Genomic DNA, 21,318 nt, shown 5'->3' with positions numbered 1-21,318 from the left:
CTAACCAAGGTTGCAGAGGGTATAGATAAAGGATGAAGTCTTCTATGTTCTTAGTATGTAAGTATTGAAGGTTAAGCTACTTCCATTAAAAAGCTTTATGTATCTTTTTCATTTTCTAATATAATTCCAGTCTTAAAAAAAAAAAACAATTTAAGAATCGTTTAGTGTGGAGAGAGAGAGAGAGAGGCATGGTAGCGAGCCACGTGGCAACCATTGATCCAATCTCTGAGGAGAGAGAGAGTGGCATGGTAGCGAGCCACGTGGAAGCCGGTGAGACAGGACTCCAGATAAGTTCATGTCTAGCTTCGTCTCTTCTTATAACTCTACGAGTCCCTGCGTTTAGCGGAGAGAGAGAGAGAGAGAGAGAGAGAGCGCGCGCGCCGTGAGAGAGAGGGGGGGAGATGGCTGACCGTCTCGAGGAAGACCACTCCTTCGAAGACGTGGATGACTATGCCTCTGTGCGTTTGTTGCTTCACCCTTCTCTTCCCCTACCTGTACATTTTTTTTTTTCAGTCTTTCTCTTAAACTTAAAAAAAAAGGGGGGATAATGCCTTACCTTGGATGCCCTTGTTCACAGGACGACGCTAGCACCTCCATCCCTGCGGAGCATCTGCAGGCCATCCGTAGCTTCCTGCAGCACGGTAACTCTGCCTTCCGACAGGGGTCGTTCGAAAAGGTAATACACTCCAGAATAGAAAAGAAAAGAAACCTTTGTATTCATGACACAGTCAGGCGGTGCATTCTCCTAGCACCTGTGATGGTTCCACATGCAGACATTGGATTTAAGGTGCAATAGAGTTGAAGAGAGCATCAAAGATGTAGACACATTTGGAATTGAAGAGAGCATCGAAATTGTCTCGTCATCAGGGATCAGGAGGGGGTTCATTTAGTAGATGGAGGATTTCAAGGTATAGAAGTTAGGATTGAGTAGGGGATGGCGTCGCTTTTCATTTCTGAAGACTCAGCAAACATTTACAGTTCAAAGCGGTGGCAACACCAACACCAACAACATAGACTCCAATGGACCTTAATCTCTGAGTTCACCACAGTTGTGGATGAGGTGGCTAACAGACCACAAGCTACAGAAGTGTCCGAGCCTAGAATCTAAAGCATGTATATGGACAGCCTTCAGCAAACTACTAGGAGAGTCTTTGATGTTATCATCTTTAATGATGTTTAAAGACAGTAGCTCAACACACACAAGAGGATTTATCAAAGCATGGGTTTCAAATTCGCCGCTGAACCTATACTCATTTTATTGGATGGGGACACTTATACATTTGACAAAAGTCTTGTTTTAGATGCACAACATACCTTTTTGAAAGGCATGCTTGGTCAAGTGGAAAATCAGTCTAGACATCCCTCCAACAATTCTATCAAGACCTTCTCTAGTCAGTTTAGGCCATACTATTTTTTGCCACCCAAAGCCCTAATAGATTAAACAAGAGAAGATGGCACCAAAACCAAACAAGATACTCATAGAGACCAAAAGATGTGCGAAAAGCTATCTTGTGTACATCCTAAGGCATCACTCTTAGTTGATGGTAGCCGTTCTTGAGATTAATGCAACGAAAGCATGATGAACCATCCAATTTATCCAAGATATCATGAATCCTCGGAATAGTAAACCAATTCTTGATGTTTATCATATTAAGTACTCTGTAATCCACTCACACGCAAAATAAACCATCATTAATCTTCGGAATTGGAAACCAATTCTTGATGGTTATCATATTAAGTGCCCTGTAATCCACTCACACACAAAATAAACCATCTTTCTTTGGCACGAGAAGAACAGGTGAACAAAATGGCAAAGAGCTTGCAATTCCCTAGGCTTGGATACCAACTGTAGAGAACACTTGTGCCTATGTGCCAAGGTTTGAGAGTAGAGATATAGAAGAAAGTAGCGGAATCAATCTCACAACACACACGAGTCTCAAACTATTGATTTGTATTATGTACAATAAAGAAGTGTTACGACTGAATATCATGTACAAGAGATGTTTGAGAATGAAGATGTTAATTAATAGCTAACGGTTTGTTGGAGATCTCCTTGGCCAACCCATGCACTGCAGTGTAACATGCTGAAGCTTATAAACAGGATTACATTGTAGTGTAACATGCAGAAGCTTATAGAGAGGATTATACTTCGCCTAATGAGTGAATATTCAACACCTTGGTTCTAGACGATTGCACAATGTAGTGGAACGAGGGTGCAAGAGAGAGGGAGAGAACCTTTGCTTAGGCATTCCCTTTGGCTGTCCTGGCCCTTGGAACGCTTCAGCACTTTGTGAATTATGAGGTGCTTGAAAAGACACTCTAGGCAATGCTTATATAATAGTTTTTATGCTGGTTGGTGGTTGTTGATAAGGAGTCGGCATGTAGAAAGTACCTCCATGACCTGAATATTGTCATTTAAATAGGCGCCTTCTGTGCCCATGCTCAAGCCACCGTGGGTGTGCTGTCCAAGCTGCATAGGCTTGGCTGCCTTGTTGGATTGGCTACCTAGGTCATAGAGCTGGCCGACAGGCTGGCTAAGCCACTTGGGCTAGCGGTTGGCGAAGCCACAAAAGCTGGCTGCCTTGTAGCCGAGGACCTTCTAGGCCTGGCCGACAGCATGGGTTTGGCTGTTGGGCATTGGCCATGGGCCTCTTGGTCCCTAGGGCGGCCTACAGTGCCTACCCCTTTCTTAGGGAAGGGTATCAAACCCTTTTTTGGAATAGCCCAAAGGTATGTCCCTTCTTCTACATGCAACTACATGCTCTATATCTTAGATGCTTGGTATGTGGCTACAAGCCGAACACCTGGAACACCTGTCAGCATTCTAGAGGGTGACTCAGAGTACGGACTGGCACTGCTTCATGTGGCTCATAGTGTGCAAAAAAAGTCTGAAGAAGATGCAACCATGGACCCTCCGGTATTGCAGATACCAGATTCACCTTGGAGAGAGCACCCGCCAACTTGTTTCCTCGAAACAGAACGCCACCATGAACAACAAGGAACTTTGCTTGGCTCCAAATTCCCACACAAGTGTGCAGTGAACTCCAAGAATAAAAATGATGAGCTGCTGGACACACTGGGCCCATTATTCCCCAACAGTGGACTGTGAACACATCACGTCCCAAAAAACCTCCAACAATGAACTTAGAACACATCTAGTTCATAATCTCTGCTACACCAAGCAATAGACGTGGAACACATCCAATCCATAGTGCCAAAGTGAACTTGTCTCACCAGATATTTTTAATGCTTGGAAGAAACCAGAGTGCGGTAGACTAGCAGTCACCCGTCCAGTTGTAGTCTAGATGTGAAAACAAAATAGACTGGAGCTAGAGTACCCAAATCTGAAAACAAAGCGACACCTGTTGGCCCCAAAGCTTGGCGCCCCTTGCGGTATTTCTTTATTCAATCAAAATAATATGAATGGCTGAGTACAACAAAAATCAGCCAAGAGTTTACACCTTTATGTCTAATCTGACGGCCCACAAAACCTTCTTAGCACAGAGGATCTATGCACACAGATCTGTGTTCCACAATAACACACTGTGCCTCCCTCTGATCAGCCAAGACCACTAAGCAGGGCAGCCATGAGCATACATCTGGCATAACTCAAGTGCATGATACATCATCTCAGCTCATACATACATATGCCGTCCAAACTCTGTCTCAACCCTTGTCAATCTGCCATACCCCTCCTCTCACAAGGGGCCAGATAACTCATATCTGCAACAGACATCAAGCAGTAGAAAGAGAGATAGATGAACAGAAACGGAGCTTACCAAATTCAGCTCGTGAAACAGCATTGGAGGAAGCAACGGTACCAAACTGTACTTGCAGGCACTTGTTTCCACAACCTTGCTTCACACATGTGCACGTACTTGCCTGTACCTTCCTCCTTGTGTTCACCTCTATGCTGTCTTTGAAAGTACAGATCTGAAAAACAGCCCCGTACCCGTCTGTACTACCTCGGGATACGTGCCAAGAGTTGTACTTGCACACGCAGCCTGCTGTCCTGATACTGGTCGCCTGAATCTGCGTAATCAGGCCTGTCCAGCAACCTGTCCAACGCCGCCTGCAGCAATACTTGCTGTACCTGACTGTCCGTACACTGTACGGCAGTCGTACAGTGTTGTACTGCTGTTGTACCTGTCTGCACAGCCTGTACAGAGCCTGTGCGCAGCTAGTCCAGCAGTGGAGAAGACCTGCAGCAGCTCCTGAGTGTAGCGTGGACCAAGAAAGAGCCTGCAGCCTGTCCGTACAGGGCTATACGGCTGGTTTGCACAGAGAAAACAGCAGCAAACAGCCTTTAGCAGCCGCCTTCTCCTTCCACAGCTTTTCCACGCTTGTGTGTGCACTTTTGCTCCACGACTCCCAAAAGGGAAGAGAGAGAGAGAGAGGAGAGAGAAACATACACTCCAAAAGTGGAGTGGCTCTCCTCCCCAAAATAATCCCTAAGGCCCCAAACTTTAAAAGTTCCCTAGGGCCACGAAGGCCTAGGGGCAACTTTTATAAACATTAAAAATTTAATGTTCTAGTTCCCCCCTTCACACCTAGGGATGTCCACACATCTTAAACTCTGTCCGAGCACCCCCCATGTGAATCATAAAATATTCTGACTCTGCAACCACCATGCCCACACTTGTGCTATTCCATTTTCACAGGGCCATGACATACCCCCCTCTTGAAAAATGGCAAGCGTCCTCGATTGCATTTTGGTGATGCATCAAAATATCCAAAGTGAAATATACAACATGGCAAGATCAGCGTCCCAATCTCACTAAGCCATACACATGTATCAACATTCACTGCAAATCAATGGCATAGTAATAGTCTAAGTTGTATACCACTGTGAACCAAACATATCCACAAAAATCTCATGTGACTAGTACACATATATCATAGAAGTCCCATAAAGAGATGTACTGTCAGCCTTAGTACCTTCGGGTGGGATAAAATCTGCACCAAGCGACCTCTAGATGTCATCTGAGCCTGTCTATATCAAGGGAGTGGAGGTGCTACCCCCCTCTTGAGCATCAGGTAATGCTCCAGACCCATGCTCTGCTGAGCCTGAATGAGCCACAATAAGAGTCGGCTCTAACTCAAAGGCATCGAGATAAAGCTGCAAAATCTGAGGTGAATCTGTTAAGTCACCTTCCTCCATCCACTTCGCATCCATCGGTGAATAGTTCTTGAACTTCACAAGATAGCGACGGGAAACTTTACCTCGTATCTTCCTTTCTTTATGTGCCAGTATCTGCTCTGGAATCAGAACCTCATCAAGTTTCTCAACTTCCGGCTGAGCCTCATCTGATACATCCTCAGGCACATCCCCACGGAAAGGTCTAAGAAGACTCACGTGAAAAGCATTGTGAATCCTCCAGTGATCTGGTAATTTCAAACGATAGGTTACCTCACCAATCTTTTCCAAAACCTGAAAAGGCCCATAATATCGCATGCTCAACTTAGGGAATAAGCGCTCTTTACCCTTCATCTTCTTGAGTCTAGCCTTTTCAAAGCGCAAAAGAACCCAATCACCCAATGCAAACTGTAAATCACGTCTGTGACGGTCTGCGGCTTTCTTTTGCTTCTGCTGGGTTTTCTAGAGGGCCAACTTAACTCTCCGATAAGCTTCATCCAAGCTCTCCACATACTGATCAGTCTCAAAGATCTTATCCTTTGTATGCAAAATGGGTGGAACCTTCTTCCCTCCTTCTACAATCTCAAAAGGCGCCTTGCTTGTCGAGCTATGTACAGTGTTGTTATATGCAAACTCCACCAAAGGAAGATACTTTTTCCATTGTTGCTTGTGCTCTGACACATAACACTTGAGAAGATCCAACACTGTAGAGTTAGCCTCTTCTGACTGACCATCTGTCTGTGGATGAAATGACGATGAAAACTTGAGAGTTGTACCCATGTTGTCGAACAACCCTCTCCAAAACAAACTCGTCATCCGCGGATCACGGTCACTAATGATAGACGTAGGCAAGCCATGATACTTGAAGATGTTCGCCATGAACAACTTCACCATATGATCCACTTTAATTGTCTTACGCACGGGAATGAAATGAGCCTGCTTACTGAACCTGCATGTGTACAGATGCCATCATTTCTCGTTTGTGTCCGTGGAAGATCAAATACAAAATCCATGGCAATGCTCTCCCCAGGTCTATCCGGAATAGGTAAAGGCTGTAATAACCCTGGTGTCTTTTGACGGTCAAACTTTACCTTCTGACATACGATGCATTGCCTCACAAAGGCATCAACATCTCTTCTCAAGGTTGGCCAATAAAAGAAAGTCTACCGTGGCGTCAATACCTCTATGACCTGCTTACGGTGGAGCATGACTTTCAATCATAACCTTGAGTCGCAATGGCCTGGTAACACACAGTCTGCCATGCATCAATAAAAACCCATCTCTGAGAGTATAGTGCTCATGCCGCTGATCCTCAGACATCTGATCATACAACCTTTCAAAGTCCTCATCATGGGCATATTGCTCTTTCATTTCATCAAGCTCATGATGATAAGCAAGTGAAACTGCAGAGACCTGTGGCTTGCGTGACAAAGCATCTGCCACTACATTCTTTTTGCCTTCCACATGCACAATCTGGAAGTGAAACATTGACAAAAAGTTTGCCCAACGCATATGCTTCTCTGAAAGCTTAGTCTGCGTGAGGAAATATCGCAAGGTCTGATGATCTGTCTGCACAGTGAAATCAGCCCCAAGCAAGTAGTGTTTCCATGTAGAAAGAGCGTGAATTATAGCCAACATCTCTTTCTCATACACCTGTAAATGCTTTTCGGCATCTTGCAAAACTCTACTCTCATAGGCTATCACATGTCCCTCTTGCATGAGAACTGCACCAATGCTACTTCCACTTGCATCACACTGGACAACAAAAGCCTTTCGGAGGTCCGGTAACACCAATACGGGGTCCGAAGTAAGCTTTTCTTTGAGCTTTTTGAATGCTGTAATTTCTCGATCAGCCCATCTAAACGGAGTTGCTTTCTTCGTCAAAGCATGAAGAGGCGAAGCAATTTCAGCAAAGTGCCGTATGTAATGCCTGTAATAGGATCACAATCCTAGAAAACTGCGTACATCATGCACGGTCCTCAAAGTTGGCCAATTAAGTATTGCTTCCACCTTTGCTGGATCCATACGGACTCCATGACCAGACACAATATGCCCCAAGAAATGTATCTCCTGCAAAAAGAACTCACTCTTCTTGCCATTAACCACCAACCTATGGTTTCTGAGTTCTGCAAAAACAATGGCCAAATGCCTTCTATGCTCTTCCTCAGTTTGTGAATACACAATCATATCATCAAAGAATGTGCCCACAAACTCTCTATGAGGCCTGAAAATCCTATCCATCATTCTGTTAAATGTGGCAGGCGCATTTGTCAAACCAAAGGGCATAACCAAGAACTCATACAACCCAAACGTGGTTCGGAATGCTGTCTTATGCACATCCTCGGGTCTAATGCGTATCTGATGATACCCGCTTTTCAAGTCAATACGACTAAAGACTGTGGAGCCTTGTAAGCGGTCCAATATGTCATCGATCCTCGGTATGGGGAATCGATTCTTGACGGTATTCTTGTTCAGCGCCCTGTAATCAATACACATGCGCCAAGAACCATCCTTCTTCTGCACTAAGAGCACAGGTGAGCAAAAGGGTGATGAGCTAGGCTGTATCAACCCTTTATTCAAAAGCTCCTGCATCTGACTCATAATCTCTTCTTGTTGGGCTGCACTAACACGGTACGGCGGTCTATTCGGTGGAGTACTACCAGGAATCAGACCCACTTAAGAAATCAGTCCTGTCCTTATCTAACATAGACAAATTAGACTTAGACTCATCATCCTGTGCATCCTTTACATAAATCAAGTACGCGAAAAGATGCTTTTTCATTACTGATGAAATCGCCGAAGCGGATACAATAGGAACAGATTCCCCTTTGAGTTTTACATCCAATACATGCTCTTTCCTTCTATGAGTCAGAGTAATTTTCCTATTGTAAGTATCCATCACCGCATGTACCCTGTGGCACCATGGCATCCCCAACAAGACATCACAGCCATCCAAAGGCATGATGAAGAACTCTTCGCTGTCCAAATAACCCTGCAAATGAAGCCGAAGCTTCCCAATGATAGGAGTAATGGGTTCTGCATACCCTAGACAAGCCATATTAGCCTCATGTAACGGCCCCATCTCCTCTGCGCGAATCCCCAATCGGCCAGCCAAATCTGGTGAAATGAAGTTGGCTCTAGCACCTGTGTCAATGAAGATCAAAGCATTCTGATCTCTCACTTTGCCCCATGCCCTGCACAACTCTGTAGCTTCACCACCTAGCTGCTCCCCCACAAGATCAGGAATTAAGCCTGCAGAAGGCTTTGGTTTCTTTGGCTTGGGCTCTCCTTTATTGTCAGGGTCCTTTTGGGACTTTCTTTTGGGACAATTGAATGACATATGCCCCTCTTCAGTACAGTAAAAACACTTTTGAGCATCTCTCAAAGCCTGTCTTTCCTCAGAAGTCCTCTTGGGCATTGGCAACTTCTTATACTTTGTCTCTGAAGACCCTTTAGCATCACGAGAAGCATGCCCAAATTTTTCAGCTTTCTTGCCCAATTTCTTACTGCCTTTAAACCCAGATGAACCACCTGTGAGTAATGCATTAGCTGTCATAGCATTTTCAATCATCTGTGACATGTTCGTTACTCTTGTCTTTATACAATAATCTCGTACCTCTTTGGGCAGCCCACAACAATACTTCTCTACCTGCTCAGATAATGGCACCGCACGATAAGAAGTCACTGGGAGTAAAGCTTCCCAAAACTTCTTGTTATAATCCTCCAAACTATCACACTTTGAAGCATCCAATTTGTGCCATGCGGTCATAACATCCACCTCAAATGTAGATGTGAGCCATACGGAAGAGAAAACCTGTTTGAATTGGACCCATGTAGTGGGTGCTATGCCCTGCAAAAGAAGAGTAGACCACCACTGCAAAGCATTGCCCTTGAGAAAAGTGGCAGCTTTCCTCACCTTAGAGGACTCTGTGTAATTCCCACCAGAAAAGCAGCATCAAACTACTGTAAAAAGGTAAGTGCTTTAAGTTTATCCTTGGCCCCACTAAATGTGTCAAACTTCACTGCAGCTCCCCCTTCCTTGTAATCTTTCGCCTTTCCCATAGGCGTTAGATTATCATATGGAAGTGGTTTCGCAAGAATGCTGCCCCCAACATTCATACCCATCATTGGGTCAACATTGCCCATTCCCACACCAGGCATACCATACATCCCAGCCATGTTTCCAAACATTCCATTATGCATACCTAGCTGCATACCACCAAACATATTGCCTTGTATCCCAGGTTGCATGCCTGCAAACACATTTCCTTGCATACCGGATTGCATACCACCATACATATTCCCTTGCATACCAGGCTGAAAATTGGCTCCGAAAGGCCCATACATACCCATGCCTCCCTGAGGGTAACCCCCAGTCATGGATTGGAACACCGAGCCACCACCAAAGTAACCTGGATGCATATTCTGCTGAGGAATAGGTGGCTGTCCATAGAAGGAACTCTGAGAGTTTGGAAACTGGCCAAAAGATGGTTCTTGTGGGATGGCACCACTATGACCCTGTGGAAGATTCTTTGAACGAACCTTCTTCTTCTTTTTCTCGGGCTCTGTGCGGGGTTCTGTGCGAGATCTCATAAATTCAGGAAATCTCTCACTCTGTGTGAGCTGCATAAAAGTATCCATAACACTAGCCAAATGATCTTTGAACCGAGCATCATCATCCTCTTTACCATGCACATCTTCTGGCTGTGTTACATCCTCATAAGGCTCAACATCTGCAGCCTGTTCTCCTCCAAAAATATCCTCAGATACATCTCTCTCAGGAGAAGTCTCTTGCTCTTCTTCTTCATGATAGAAGTACTCATCCTCTGTATCAGACATGTTTGCTGAATTTTCAGCGATGGCTTTCTTCAAAGCAACCACGGGCTCACCCCCTTCAGAAAGTTGATGATTGGTCCCGGCAACGGAACCTTGAAACCGGCCTCTGATAGAAACCACAGTGCGGTAGACTAGCAGTCACCCGTCCACTTGTAGTCTAGATGTGAAAACAAAACAGATTGGAGCTAGAGTGCCCAAATCTGAAAACAAAGCGACACCTGTTGGCCTCAAAGCTTGGCGCCCCTTGCGGTATTTCTTTATTCAATTAAAATAATATGAATGTCTGAGTACAACAAAAATCAGCCAAGAGTTTACACCTGTATGTCCAATCTGACGGCCCACAAAACCTTCTTAGCACAGAGGATCTATGCACACAGATCTGTGTTCCACAATAACACACTGTGCCTCCCTCTGATAAGCCAAGACCACTAAGCAGGGCAGCCATGAGCATACATCTGGCATAACTCAAGTGCATGATACATCATCTCAGCTCATACATACATATGCCGTCCAAACTCTGTCTCAACCCTTGTCAATCTGCCATACCCCTCCTCTCACAAGGGGCCAGATAACTCATATCTGCAAACAGACATCAAGCAGTAGAAAGAGAGATAGATGAACAGAAACGGAGCTTACCAAATTCAGCTCGTGAAACAGCACTGGAGGAAGCAACGGTACCAAACTGTACTTGCAGGCACTTGTTTCCACAACCTTGCTTCACACATGTGCACGTACTTGCCTGTACCTTCCTCCTTGTGTTCACCTCTATGCTGTCTTTGAAAGTACAGATCTGAAAAACAGCCCCGTACCCGTCTGTACTACCTCGGGATACGTGCCAGGAGTTGTACTTGCACACGCAGCCTGCTGTCCTGATACTGGTCGCCTGAATCTGCGTAATCAGGCCTGTCCAGCAACCTGTCCAACGCTGCTTGCAGCAATACTTGCTGTACCTGACTGTCCGTACACTGTACGGCAGTCGTACAGTTGTACTGCTGTTGTACCTGTCTGCACAGCCTGTACAGAGCCTGTGCGCAGCCAGTCCAGCAGTGGAGAAGACCTGCAGCAGCTCCTGAGTGTAGCGTGGACCAAGAAAGAGCCTGCAGCCTGTCCGTACAGGGCTGTACGGCTGGTTTGCACAGAGAAACAGCAGCAAACAGCCTTCAGCAGCCGCCGCCTCCTTCCACAGCTTTTCCACGCTTGTGTGTCCACTTTTGCTCCACGACTCCCAAAAGGGAAGAGAGAGAGAGAGAGAGAGGAGAGAGAAACATACACTCCAAAAGTGGAGTGGCTCTCCTCCCCAAAATAATCCCTAGGACCCCAAACTTTAAAAGTTCCCTAGGGCCACTAAGGCCTAGGGGCAACTTTTATAAACATTAAAAATTTAATGTTCTAGTTCCCCCCTTCACACCTAGGGATGTCCACACATCTTAAGCTCTGTCCGGGCACCCCCCATGTGAATCATAAAATATTCTGACTCTGCAACCACCGTGCCCACACTAGTGCTGTTCCATTTTCACAGGGCCATGACAGACTCTGACTCACAGATCCCATGCACTAGAAAATGGAGTTGCTACGAGCCCCCTCTCCCGCCCACAAGCCTCCTCTAGCTAGAAGCACATGGGAGAGAACTATCTCTATAACTATAGAAGTTGACCATCCAGGTCCTCCTTGGCTTTTGCAACCTTGGGGACACTAGTAGTATCAGAGCCATCATCTTCTATATGATCATTGCCTGTATTTGAAAACTTGGTCCTGGCCTGGGTTATACCTTTGGTCTTGCAATCCTTAGCCAAATGAAACTTCTCTCCAGAAGAGTAGCAGTGACACCGTCCTGTCTGTTGAACTGTAGCAAGTGCTTGATCCTGTCTACCAGGAGGGAACCTTACCTGCTCTTGAGAAACAAGGATAGATGTTGTTACATGCACTGAGGTTGATCGTGATAATGCACAACAGGGCCTTCTTTATACCTTTATGTTGTGAGAATCTTTAGCATCCATCCAATTTAGAGAATAGAGAGAGAGAGAAGAGAATGAGAATGTAGAAGACGACATAGTATTGGGCCCCAATACCCATTGAAGGCCCCCCTCCCCCCTCGCCCTCTGCAAGCAGGTGTATTTGCTTATATTATTCTTTGGAGAAATGCTGTACCATGCTGAGTTCAAGAGATATGAATGCCCACCGCATGGACGAGGAAGACAGTACGTCGGCTGAGTATCCACCTAGTCCAAGGCTCTGCTGAAGACTCCGTGAGAACATGCATCATGATGTGATTAAACGTAGTTAGGGCGTTGGTTAATCCAAAAGGCATGACCATGAACTCATAGTGGACCTGCTCAGTTCAGAATGCGGTTTTGGAGATGTCCTCGTCCACAATACTCACCTGATGGTAGCCACTTTTGAGGTCAATTTTTGAAAATACCTGTGATCCATTCAGCCTCTGTAAGAAATAATCAATCCAAGCGCGCGATAATCTACACAAAATCTGGAAGACCCATCCTTCCTTTTCACAAAGAGGATCGGGGCTGTGAATGGAGACACACACTAGACTGCAACAGCTCTTGGAGTTGACGATCCAACTCTGTCTCCATGGCTGTAAACTGGCCTCGGTCTTTAGACAAAACCAAAGGGCGGTGCAAAAACAAACTTGCACACAAAACACTTCAACACCTTTGAGGACCAAGAAAAGGAAAACAAATAGGGGGAGCTAGAGTGCTCTTGCAAACAGTACACGGACACCGATTGGCCCCAAAACGTAGTGGTGCCCCTTGCGGTATTTCTTTAATTGATTATAAGAGAGCTTTGATTACAATAAGGCTGGAAACTTAGCCGTCACAGTAGAACCCCTGAAGCCGGCAAAGACCCTGCATCATGGCTTCTTGTCCACTCGGCATCCACAAACAAGTCCAGCCATTGTTCACATCAAAAGACTCTCTCGCATTGAGTCCTGCATATAGAAGCTTTCTCCCATGATTAGGGTTGCCACAACCATCCATAGCCTCACCCTATGAACAACATCACACCCTGACACATCCAGTGCTTCCCGTCAAAGTAGAACCCCTGAAGCCGACAAAGACCTTGCATCATGGCTTCTTGTCCACTCGGCATCCACAAACAAGTCTAGCCATTGTTCACATTGAAAGACTCTCATATTGAGTCCTGCATACAAAAGCTTTCTCCCATGATCAGGGCTGCCACAACCATCCATAGCCTCTCACCCTATGAACAGCATCACACCCTGACACATCCAGTGCTTCTGCATCACGACAAAGACTCCCAAACTGTTTCCCAAAAGATAACTCACATCACAGCACAACATACCATACAATCGACACACCTGTACCAACCCTCTATACCTTCTAAGGGTACTATCCATCTCTGTCATGGATTCCCTGTCCCCTGTCCAATCAGTAGCAAGGTTGTACCAAACATGTGTGCATTGCTGTACCTTCTGCGTGCATGGAACCTATCTCCTGGAGAACCATAAACATGTTTCCTCGAGAAACCTACGACCTGTTTCCCATGAAACCCTTAGGCCTGTTTCTCTTTGAAACCTTTGTCTTGTTTCCATATAGAACCATTCACAGCACCATTCAACAACAGTGCCAACAACGGCATACATCTAGTTACCTGTTCCATCATGAAACATCTGGAAACATAGAGATGCCCATAACTGTATGTCCCTCTGTTCCTTTCCAACAGGAAGAAAACAATCTGCTCCATGAGCATGTAGCCATGCGAGCGTGCATCACTCCCATGCCAAGGAACACATTCAAGTGACTTGTACTTGCAGCCGGAAACCCAAGCACATAGCTGAATTTGCTGCCAAACAAAAACAGCCCATAAAAAGTCCTTGGATTCCACTCTCCAAGCTGCCAAAACCCCTCCTCCCAAGAGAGAGAGAGAGAGAGAGAGAGAGAGAGAGAGAGAAATGCATGGGCAAGGCTGCTGTCCAACCCGACGCTCCCTGCTGTCCAGCCCTGCCTGCCTGTCCTCAAAGAGAGAGAAAACATGCTCAATCTAGCCCCGCCTCCCAGCAAGAGAGAGAGAGAAACTTGGCAGTTCAGCCCGCCGATTTGTTGCACAAAAGAAAGGGCCCTGCCGAACTGTATGCTGCTTGCAGTCTGCCCGCCTGTGCTCCCTGATGAGCTATGCGCTGCCTGCAGTCTGCCCGCCACTCTCCAAGAGATAGACAGAGAGAGAGCGCGCTTCAGTCATGTGCGCCTTGCTGATCACTTCCCTATGCTGCAGCCCAACCAACCCGCCAGTCTCCTCTCGAAAAAGCATATCCTTCAGATCCAGCAGGCTCCCAAAAAGCATGAGATAGAAAGAGGCACATCCTCCAAAAGTAGAGTAGTCCCCATCAATAGCCTAGGGGCCTCCCAAGGTTATAAAACCTTTTGAATTTTAATTCTTGACCACCAAAGGTTATAAAACCTTTTTAAATTTTAATTCCTTTGTCTCCTTCACACTTGGGGTTGTCCACACATGGGTTTCCTTTTTAGCTCCAAACTGATGCCATTCACACTGTCCACCATGTCCCCGTGCACACCTGCATACTGTCCAGAGAAAAACATAGGGTCGTGACAATGGCCTTGTTCAGGCGGTATGGAAACTTACTGGGGGTTTCGGAACCTAGGAGGACCTCAATTTTATGGTCCTTCAATGTAGATGGGGGAAGTTTGGGAGGTAAATGGTCCCGAAGAAAAATCTTTTGGAACCGGTCATGTAGGGCCTTGTACTTCTTCGAAGCACTGGGTGGTTTGAACGTAGATCACCGAACACTGTGTGCCTTTCCGAATCTCTCTTTTAGCATGTAGATGGCTAATGATTGGAAAGTTAGGTATCTTGGGTTCACGCTTGATGATTACTGGGGCCTTTGACACATTTCGGGTAATCTAGAACGTGTGCTGGTTCCAATCAATGTGTGGGGTAAATTGTGAAACCATTGGATCCCTAAGATTATGTTTGCCCCTCCTACAAGAGGGGCAACTATGAAATCCAGCATAAATTTTGTGCCGTGTATGACTAATTTACCCCGGCGAGCTTCAAACTTAATGCTCGTTGTCATGCCCGTGCTAAATCCCTCCACTTTCTTGTCTACCGAGGTCAACGAAAACAAGGCTTGCCGAGCGGCGTGTTCCGTGACCACGTCCTCTATATTGCTGCTGTCAAACAAGGCAACGACTCTCTGGCCACCTATATAGCCAAAGGTCTTGAGCAATTCGTTAGGCTCATGCTCCTGGTCATGGTTGCCTTTCTGCCTATCTTCGAGCTCCCGACTGACAATGGCGCCAACCGAAGGTGTGCGAGCTGGATGATCAGTGAACTTGGGAAGGCGGGGTAGGAGTTTGGCTCACCATGATAGCCGTCGAGGCCGGGGTGGTGGTTTGAGCAGGTGTCCTTCTTAGGGCAAGTCCTAGACGTGTGTCTTTGTGTATGACAAAGAAGCACCGCCCCTCCTCCTTGTACTGTTGACGCCCTTCGGCATTGAACTTACCACTTGTCTTGCTAGCTAGTGCCTTCTGGTATGGAGTAAGGCAAGGTCCGTTGTTTCTATTCCTAAACTACCCCTAAGCTAAGGTTATAAGATTATTGTGCCACACCTCGGCGATATCTTAAAATGTTTATATACCTCATTTTCCAATCAAATATGAATATGAAAGGGGAAGGTCTTCGGTTTCTCGTTGTTATACTTCATCTCAGCACTTTGTGCAAGATATAGTGCTCGATCAAAAGTTTTTGGCTCGAACATACGCACACTCCACTAGATCTGCGTGTCGAAACCTATAGAGGAATTGTCCTCTTTTGTCTGCGTTCGACTTCAGCAATTGTAAAGCTAGGTGAGTGACTTTGTTTGCAAATTGTAGGATAGGTAGCGCATTCTAGCACAAACCTCGAATTTCGTCATTGAGTTGCTTAAGATAATGAGGTGGTAGAAACCGCTTCTTGAGGTAAGTGACAAACTGGTCCCAGTTGTAGTCAGCAACTCCATAGTTGGAATTGACTTGTGCCCAGTGAGTCCACCATGAGATGGCTTCCCCTTCGATGTAGCAGGTAGCCAACACCACCTTCTCTATGTTTAACTTCCTACTAGCCGCAAAGTAGGCTTCGAATTGAACTGATGAATCCAAGAGTGAAGAGTTGTGGGATCGAGTTTACCGTTATACTTACTGAAGTTTACCTTCTCGTGAAGATGAGTCGAGGAAGTCGCGGGTACTAACCTTGCGTTGACAAGTGCAAGGCTCGCTCATGCTCCATGTGTTGTCGTTGGTCGTCAAGTGTAGCAACGTGGGCTGCCGCCTGTGTTCAAAGCTCTACCTCCCGTACCTGCATTTCATATAATGTACAGGAATGCTGTGTTAACTCCTCAAGGGAGATAGCCAAAGCATGCAGAGGAGCGGGGGATGGGTGTCGAGGCTTCTTGAAGAGGTTAACTGTTTCTCCAGGGTCTGTATGGAAGCCGTGCAGCTAGTCGACTTGACTACCCATGGGCTAGCCAACTTGACTGCCCAGGCCATAGAGCTGGTTGACAGGCTGGCCAAGGCACAAGGGCCTAGCCGCCTTGCTGCCCAGGCCCTTGTAGGCCTGGCCGACAGCATGGGTTTGGCTGTTGGGCATTGGCCATGGGCCTCTTGGCCCATAGGGTGGCCTACAAGGCCTACCCCTTTCTTAGGCAAGGGTATCAAATCCTTTTTTGGGGTAGCCCAATGTAGTTGCTCCTTCTACATGCAACTACATGCTCTACATCTCAGATGCCTGTATCTGGCTACAAGCCGAACACCCGGAACACCTGTCATCATTCCAAAGGGTGATTCATAATACGGACTCGTATTACTTCATGCGCGGGACTTGCACACTTGACCAAGACCATGTTTGGGACTTGTACACCTGACCTTGGATGCTTAGAGTGGAACCTTGGCTGACTCATCCTGGATTGGGGCTCACCATGGACCAGTTTCTACTCTAGGTCATGCACGTGCTTGTACATATATGTCCACGTGGCATCCAAGAGCGGGATGCATGTGACATGTAGAGAAACGCTTTGTGGATGAGTGTTGAGGGTAACCTCATCAAGTGGTATGTGTGGGTCGAGGTCAGAGAGGGTGCAGAAAATGTGGTCAGAGTAGACGGAAGAGGTATCCCTGGTGAAGTGGTATCTCGGATGGCGCTGGTGTGGTAAGGCCAGTGGCTGGATGGTGTACTGTTATGTGAGGGAGAAAGCTAAGTATGCATGATCAGCTGCAACATCAATAGGGCGGGGTGAAATGGTAAAATCCGAGATGAAGGTATCAAGGAGAGAGAGCCCACTAAGTAGTTCACTGTACTAGCTCCATGTCCGTAGGGGTAGCAAGTGAAAGCGCTGGAACCAGGCCACCGGACGAGGCCATTATAAATGGCTAATTCATGAGCTCCTCCAAGGGCTAGGAGGTACTCCCCATAGTCTATACGGGCTTTCATGTCCTGTGATGTCTGCTCGAGATCTGTGCCCATAGTGTCAATCTCCTGGTACATGGGATCCTCTGTCTCAAAGAAAGGTACCTGTGCATCGGCGGTGCGGGAGGAGGATATCCCCTAGATTGGAGAACTTCAAAATGTCCTCATAGAGTGGCAAGTATGGAGACTCCCCACGGGTGGCATATTTGGATGTGGATGGTGCAAAGTAGCACACTGCAAGGTAGATATCTTTGGCCCTCTCTGTCCTAATCCTCATCCAAATGAACTGTGCATCCTCGTCCCATCTAACCACCTGTATCACATGCTGCAGTCCCTCTCTGTATAATATGGCCACTCCACCTGAACCTCTAGTGCCGCCTACTGTTCATGGCTGTGGGCGGTGGATGGACTCCCATCTATATCCCTGCACCTCAGTACCACACTGCAAGGTAGATATCTTTGGCCCTCTCCGTCCTAATCCTCATCCAAATGAACTGTGCATCCTCATCCCATCTAACCACCTGTATCACATGCTGCAGTCCCTCTCTGTATAATATGGCCACTCCTCCTGAACCTCTAGTGCCACCTACTGTGCGTGGCTGTGGGTGGTGGACGGACTCCCATGTATATCCCTGCACCTCAGGTAAACGGCTTCCCTGACACTGGTGTGTCTCTGTATAAAGGACCATGTCACGCCCTCTAAATGTTGCTTCGAATAGACCTGCATCTATTTGTAGGGCGCCATTGCAGTTCCAGACCGCAATCTCTAGTGTGGTCCCATAGGTCGCACCCCATCATGGAGAGCGCTGCTCGCTGATGATCACCCTCCCTTCTCTGTACACTGCCCACTTTCTTGCCCTATGCCCTTCCAGTATGCAAGGCATGCACTCCCTCCTGTGTGCCACCTGGGCTGGTGTAATGTCATCCTCAAGGTAAGTCTTTCCCCCTTTTAATGTCCATGTTTTGGAGAGGAATGCCTGCCTCGCCTCTACCCCCTCAAACTTGAGGATGAGTGCGCGCTCCTTTGTCCATGCCTCCAGAAAGGGAGTGTGGGGAATCTCCATCTTCCTGCATAGAGCTATGACGTCTTCCCCCTTCCATCCCACCACACTCACATTGAGTGCTCGGATCTTCCTTCTCTTCTCTTCTTCAAGTGTGTCGATGATATTCCGGATGGATGGCGGGTTTCGTTGCCTCTTGGCCAATTGCCGCTTCTTTGACTTGTTGCTGCGTCTTCTTGATCATTTCAGCCCATGTATCTGCTTCATTGGCCTTCTTCTCCTCTTGGGCTTGGAGAGTCTGCACTTGCTACCTAAGTGTATTCAGCTCCTCATTGAGGGATGGCTGAATTTCGCTTTCTTCATATTGGGTGTGTGCCCTCAAGTGGTTGTTTTCCTCTTTAACTATGTCTACTTGAGCCTTTAAATCCGAGATTAGGGAGGCTTGGTGGCTGATCTTCCAGCATCTGAACCATTTCGCATCTTGTTGAATTGGCTCACCGTGTGGGCCTGCATCTCTTCCTTCCACTTGTCCATCTCCTCTTGCATAGAGGTGTGCAGCCCGTGTAAGAGTTCGTCCTGACCTTCTCCAAGCTTTTTTTGAAGGCTTTCTATATTTGTATCTTGCAGTTTGCGTATCTCTTTCATGGCTGTCATGCATGTTTTAGCATGGGGGTCGCTGATTTTCTCTGTATTCACCCATACAGTGCTGTATTTCCTCTCCTTCTCACCCCTAGTTCTTGTACCAGGAGAGCACTCCATGTTGGTATGTAGGTAAGAGAAAAATACTCACATTGGTAAGAGAAAGAGAGAGGAAAGATAGAGACGGGGCCCAAGTGGGCTGCCTTGCTGCCTTGGGGGCCTGATCGAAGGGTGGGCGGGTAATACACATAATTGCGGGTGCCACAGGTGCTGAGTGGAGGCGCAAGAAAGAGACAGAGGTATAGCGGGGCGGGCTGGGCACAAGGGGAGGCGGAATACACAGAATGGCGGGCGCCGCAGGTGCTGGGCGGAGGCGCGAGAAAGAGAGGGGAATGGCGGGGCAGGCTGGGCACAAGGTGAGGCAGGGGGTACGCGAAACGGGCAGCAGGTGCTGGGTGGAGGGGCGAGAGAGAGAGAGAGAGAGAGAGCTGATTTTGATGATTGTGTTTGTCATGCTTGTAGGCAATTAGAGACTACTCAAAAGCATACAAATTGCAGCCTCTTGGACCTGTTGTCATTTTGAGTAATCGCAGTGCAGCCTTTTCCAAGTGAGGATGTGTTATTTCATCTTAGGTTTGCTGTATGACAAGTTCTGCAAAATATATTGGATCATAGTTGCCAACAATAGGTTCTTGAAATGGCAACGGTGCGTAAGGAAACATGAAGGCCATGTAAGGGAACCAAAATTTAGGGGAAACCGTTTGTGAAACAGAATTCCATCAAATTTATCTTGTCTATAGGCATGTAGGAAGGAAGCCTGAAAAATCATATTATAAAGGAGAAAGTTGAAGCAAGAATTATAACATGGCATTTTATCTTTGTGCTATATAGAATTTGATGATAATAAGAACTTAAGATAGACTACTAGTGGTTTTTCCTTCACCTTGGCTGTGTTACATTTATATGCTTAGTGTTTAATGCATCAAACTTCAGCAGCTTTTGACAGTGTTTTATGGCTGAAATTTCATTTCTGTATTGCAAACCATCAGGGGTTCCTCTTGGCTAGGGTGTTTCCTTAATTCTGATTACCTTCTTCCCAAGTGTCTTCACACCATCTCTGCACGAGGCTCCTTTTGGTATCTGTGTTATACCCTATTTTGAGGGTTTTCTCCTTCTGACTTTTTGAGGGTAGTGTGTCATGAGACAAGTCTTTTGTGGGGTTGTCTCAATCGGAGCTGTGGCTTGGGGGTTGTGGATCGGTCTCTCTCTCTCTCTCTCTCTGTGTGGCTAGAGCCCTCACAGGAGTTAGGGACGAAGATGGCTTTCTATAGAGACCATCTTCTCCGCACCACTGAGGATGGCTTTATACTTAGACCGAGCTACATGGATACCCATTTGTCTCATGGATTGAGGTGCGCCATTGGGCAGATCCGCACCTCTTCACATCAGTTAGAGATAGAGACAGACAGATTTAGAGGCATACCTCCACGGGATAGGATATGTCAGATTTGTTGGATAGAGCCAGAGACGGAGGAGCACTACATCTGTCGCTGCACAGCATATTATGAGATTCGAGAGTGCTACCATTGCCTTTTCAGAGAGGGATTTGGACCACTGGCTAGAGTCATGGACTATTGTGATCAGCGATGCTTGGGTTTTTATCTCCTGGAGATCCGCAGGCTCAGAGAGTCCATTATGAGGAGCAACTTCCCGACTGGCAGGGAGTCCACACAGAGACAGATTACTGACTTCTTTAGAGGGACTACCCGGGAGGACACACAGCCGACAGCCCAACAGTGGGCACCCCGTGGGACTCTAGTTGAGAGAGCTATCCAATTGGGCAGATCCAGACGCCATATACTGTTGTACTCACTGTCACTTTTGTACTCTCCCATATTCATGTATTCATGTATCCATGTACTCATGTACCCCATTTTGACTAGTAGCATTAGCTTCCCACTCTCCCTAGTTGCTGCTTCCGGATGCTCCCTACTGATGTATTGTAGGGCTAGATACTTACCTTCAGTCCTTTCTTTTCTTTTCCAGATAGTGTATCACATGGTTGTAACTTTGGTCTCATAGGTCACTTTGGCATTTTAAAGACGTTAATATAACATTTGATTTCACTCTCCTTTTTTTTTTCCCCGTAATGGTTGGTTGATTAGATTACGAAAATGTAATACAAAGCAAAGGTCACATGACCAGCTATACAAACATGTACATAGAGGCCGTCAGACCGCACACACTAAAAGGCCACATGAGGCATGCCCA

The 21,318-nt window shown here is 46.6% G+C and overlaps 1 protein-coding gene across 1 annotated transcript in view; it reads left to right on the top strand.

The window, feature by feature from the left end:
- The first annotated feature begins 284 nt into the window (after positions 1 to 284).
- Positions 285 to 21,318, top strand: part of LOC147640327 (zinc finger (C3HC4-type RING finger) family protein) — a 105,246-nt gene continuing 84,212 nt past the window's right edge. Inside the window, exons 1-3 of the mRNA XM_086779232.1 lie at positions 285 to 458; positions 578 to 676; positions 19,570 to 19,655. Coding sequence (XP_086635358.1) covers positions 402 to 458; positions 578 to 676; positions 19,570 to 19,655 — 242 coding nt within the window. The 5' untranslated portion in view covers positions 285 to 401. The remainder of the gene's footprint in view (positions 459 to 577; positions 677 to 19,569; positions 19,656 to 21,318) is intronic.

This window comes from Cibotium barometz, chromosome 3, assembly GCF_041138505.1.
Source record: "Cibotium barometz isolate CiBa-2024 chromosome 3, ASM4113850v1, whole genome shotgun sequence".
NCBI lineage: Eukaryota > Viridiplantae > Streptophyta > Polypodiopsida > Cyatheales > Cibotiaceae > Cibotium > Cibotium barometz.
The sequence above is the reverse complement of the archived record's forward strand: the minus strand, read 5'-3'. Positions and strand labels throughout refer to the sequence as shown.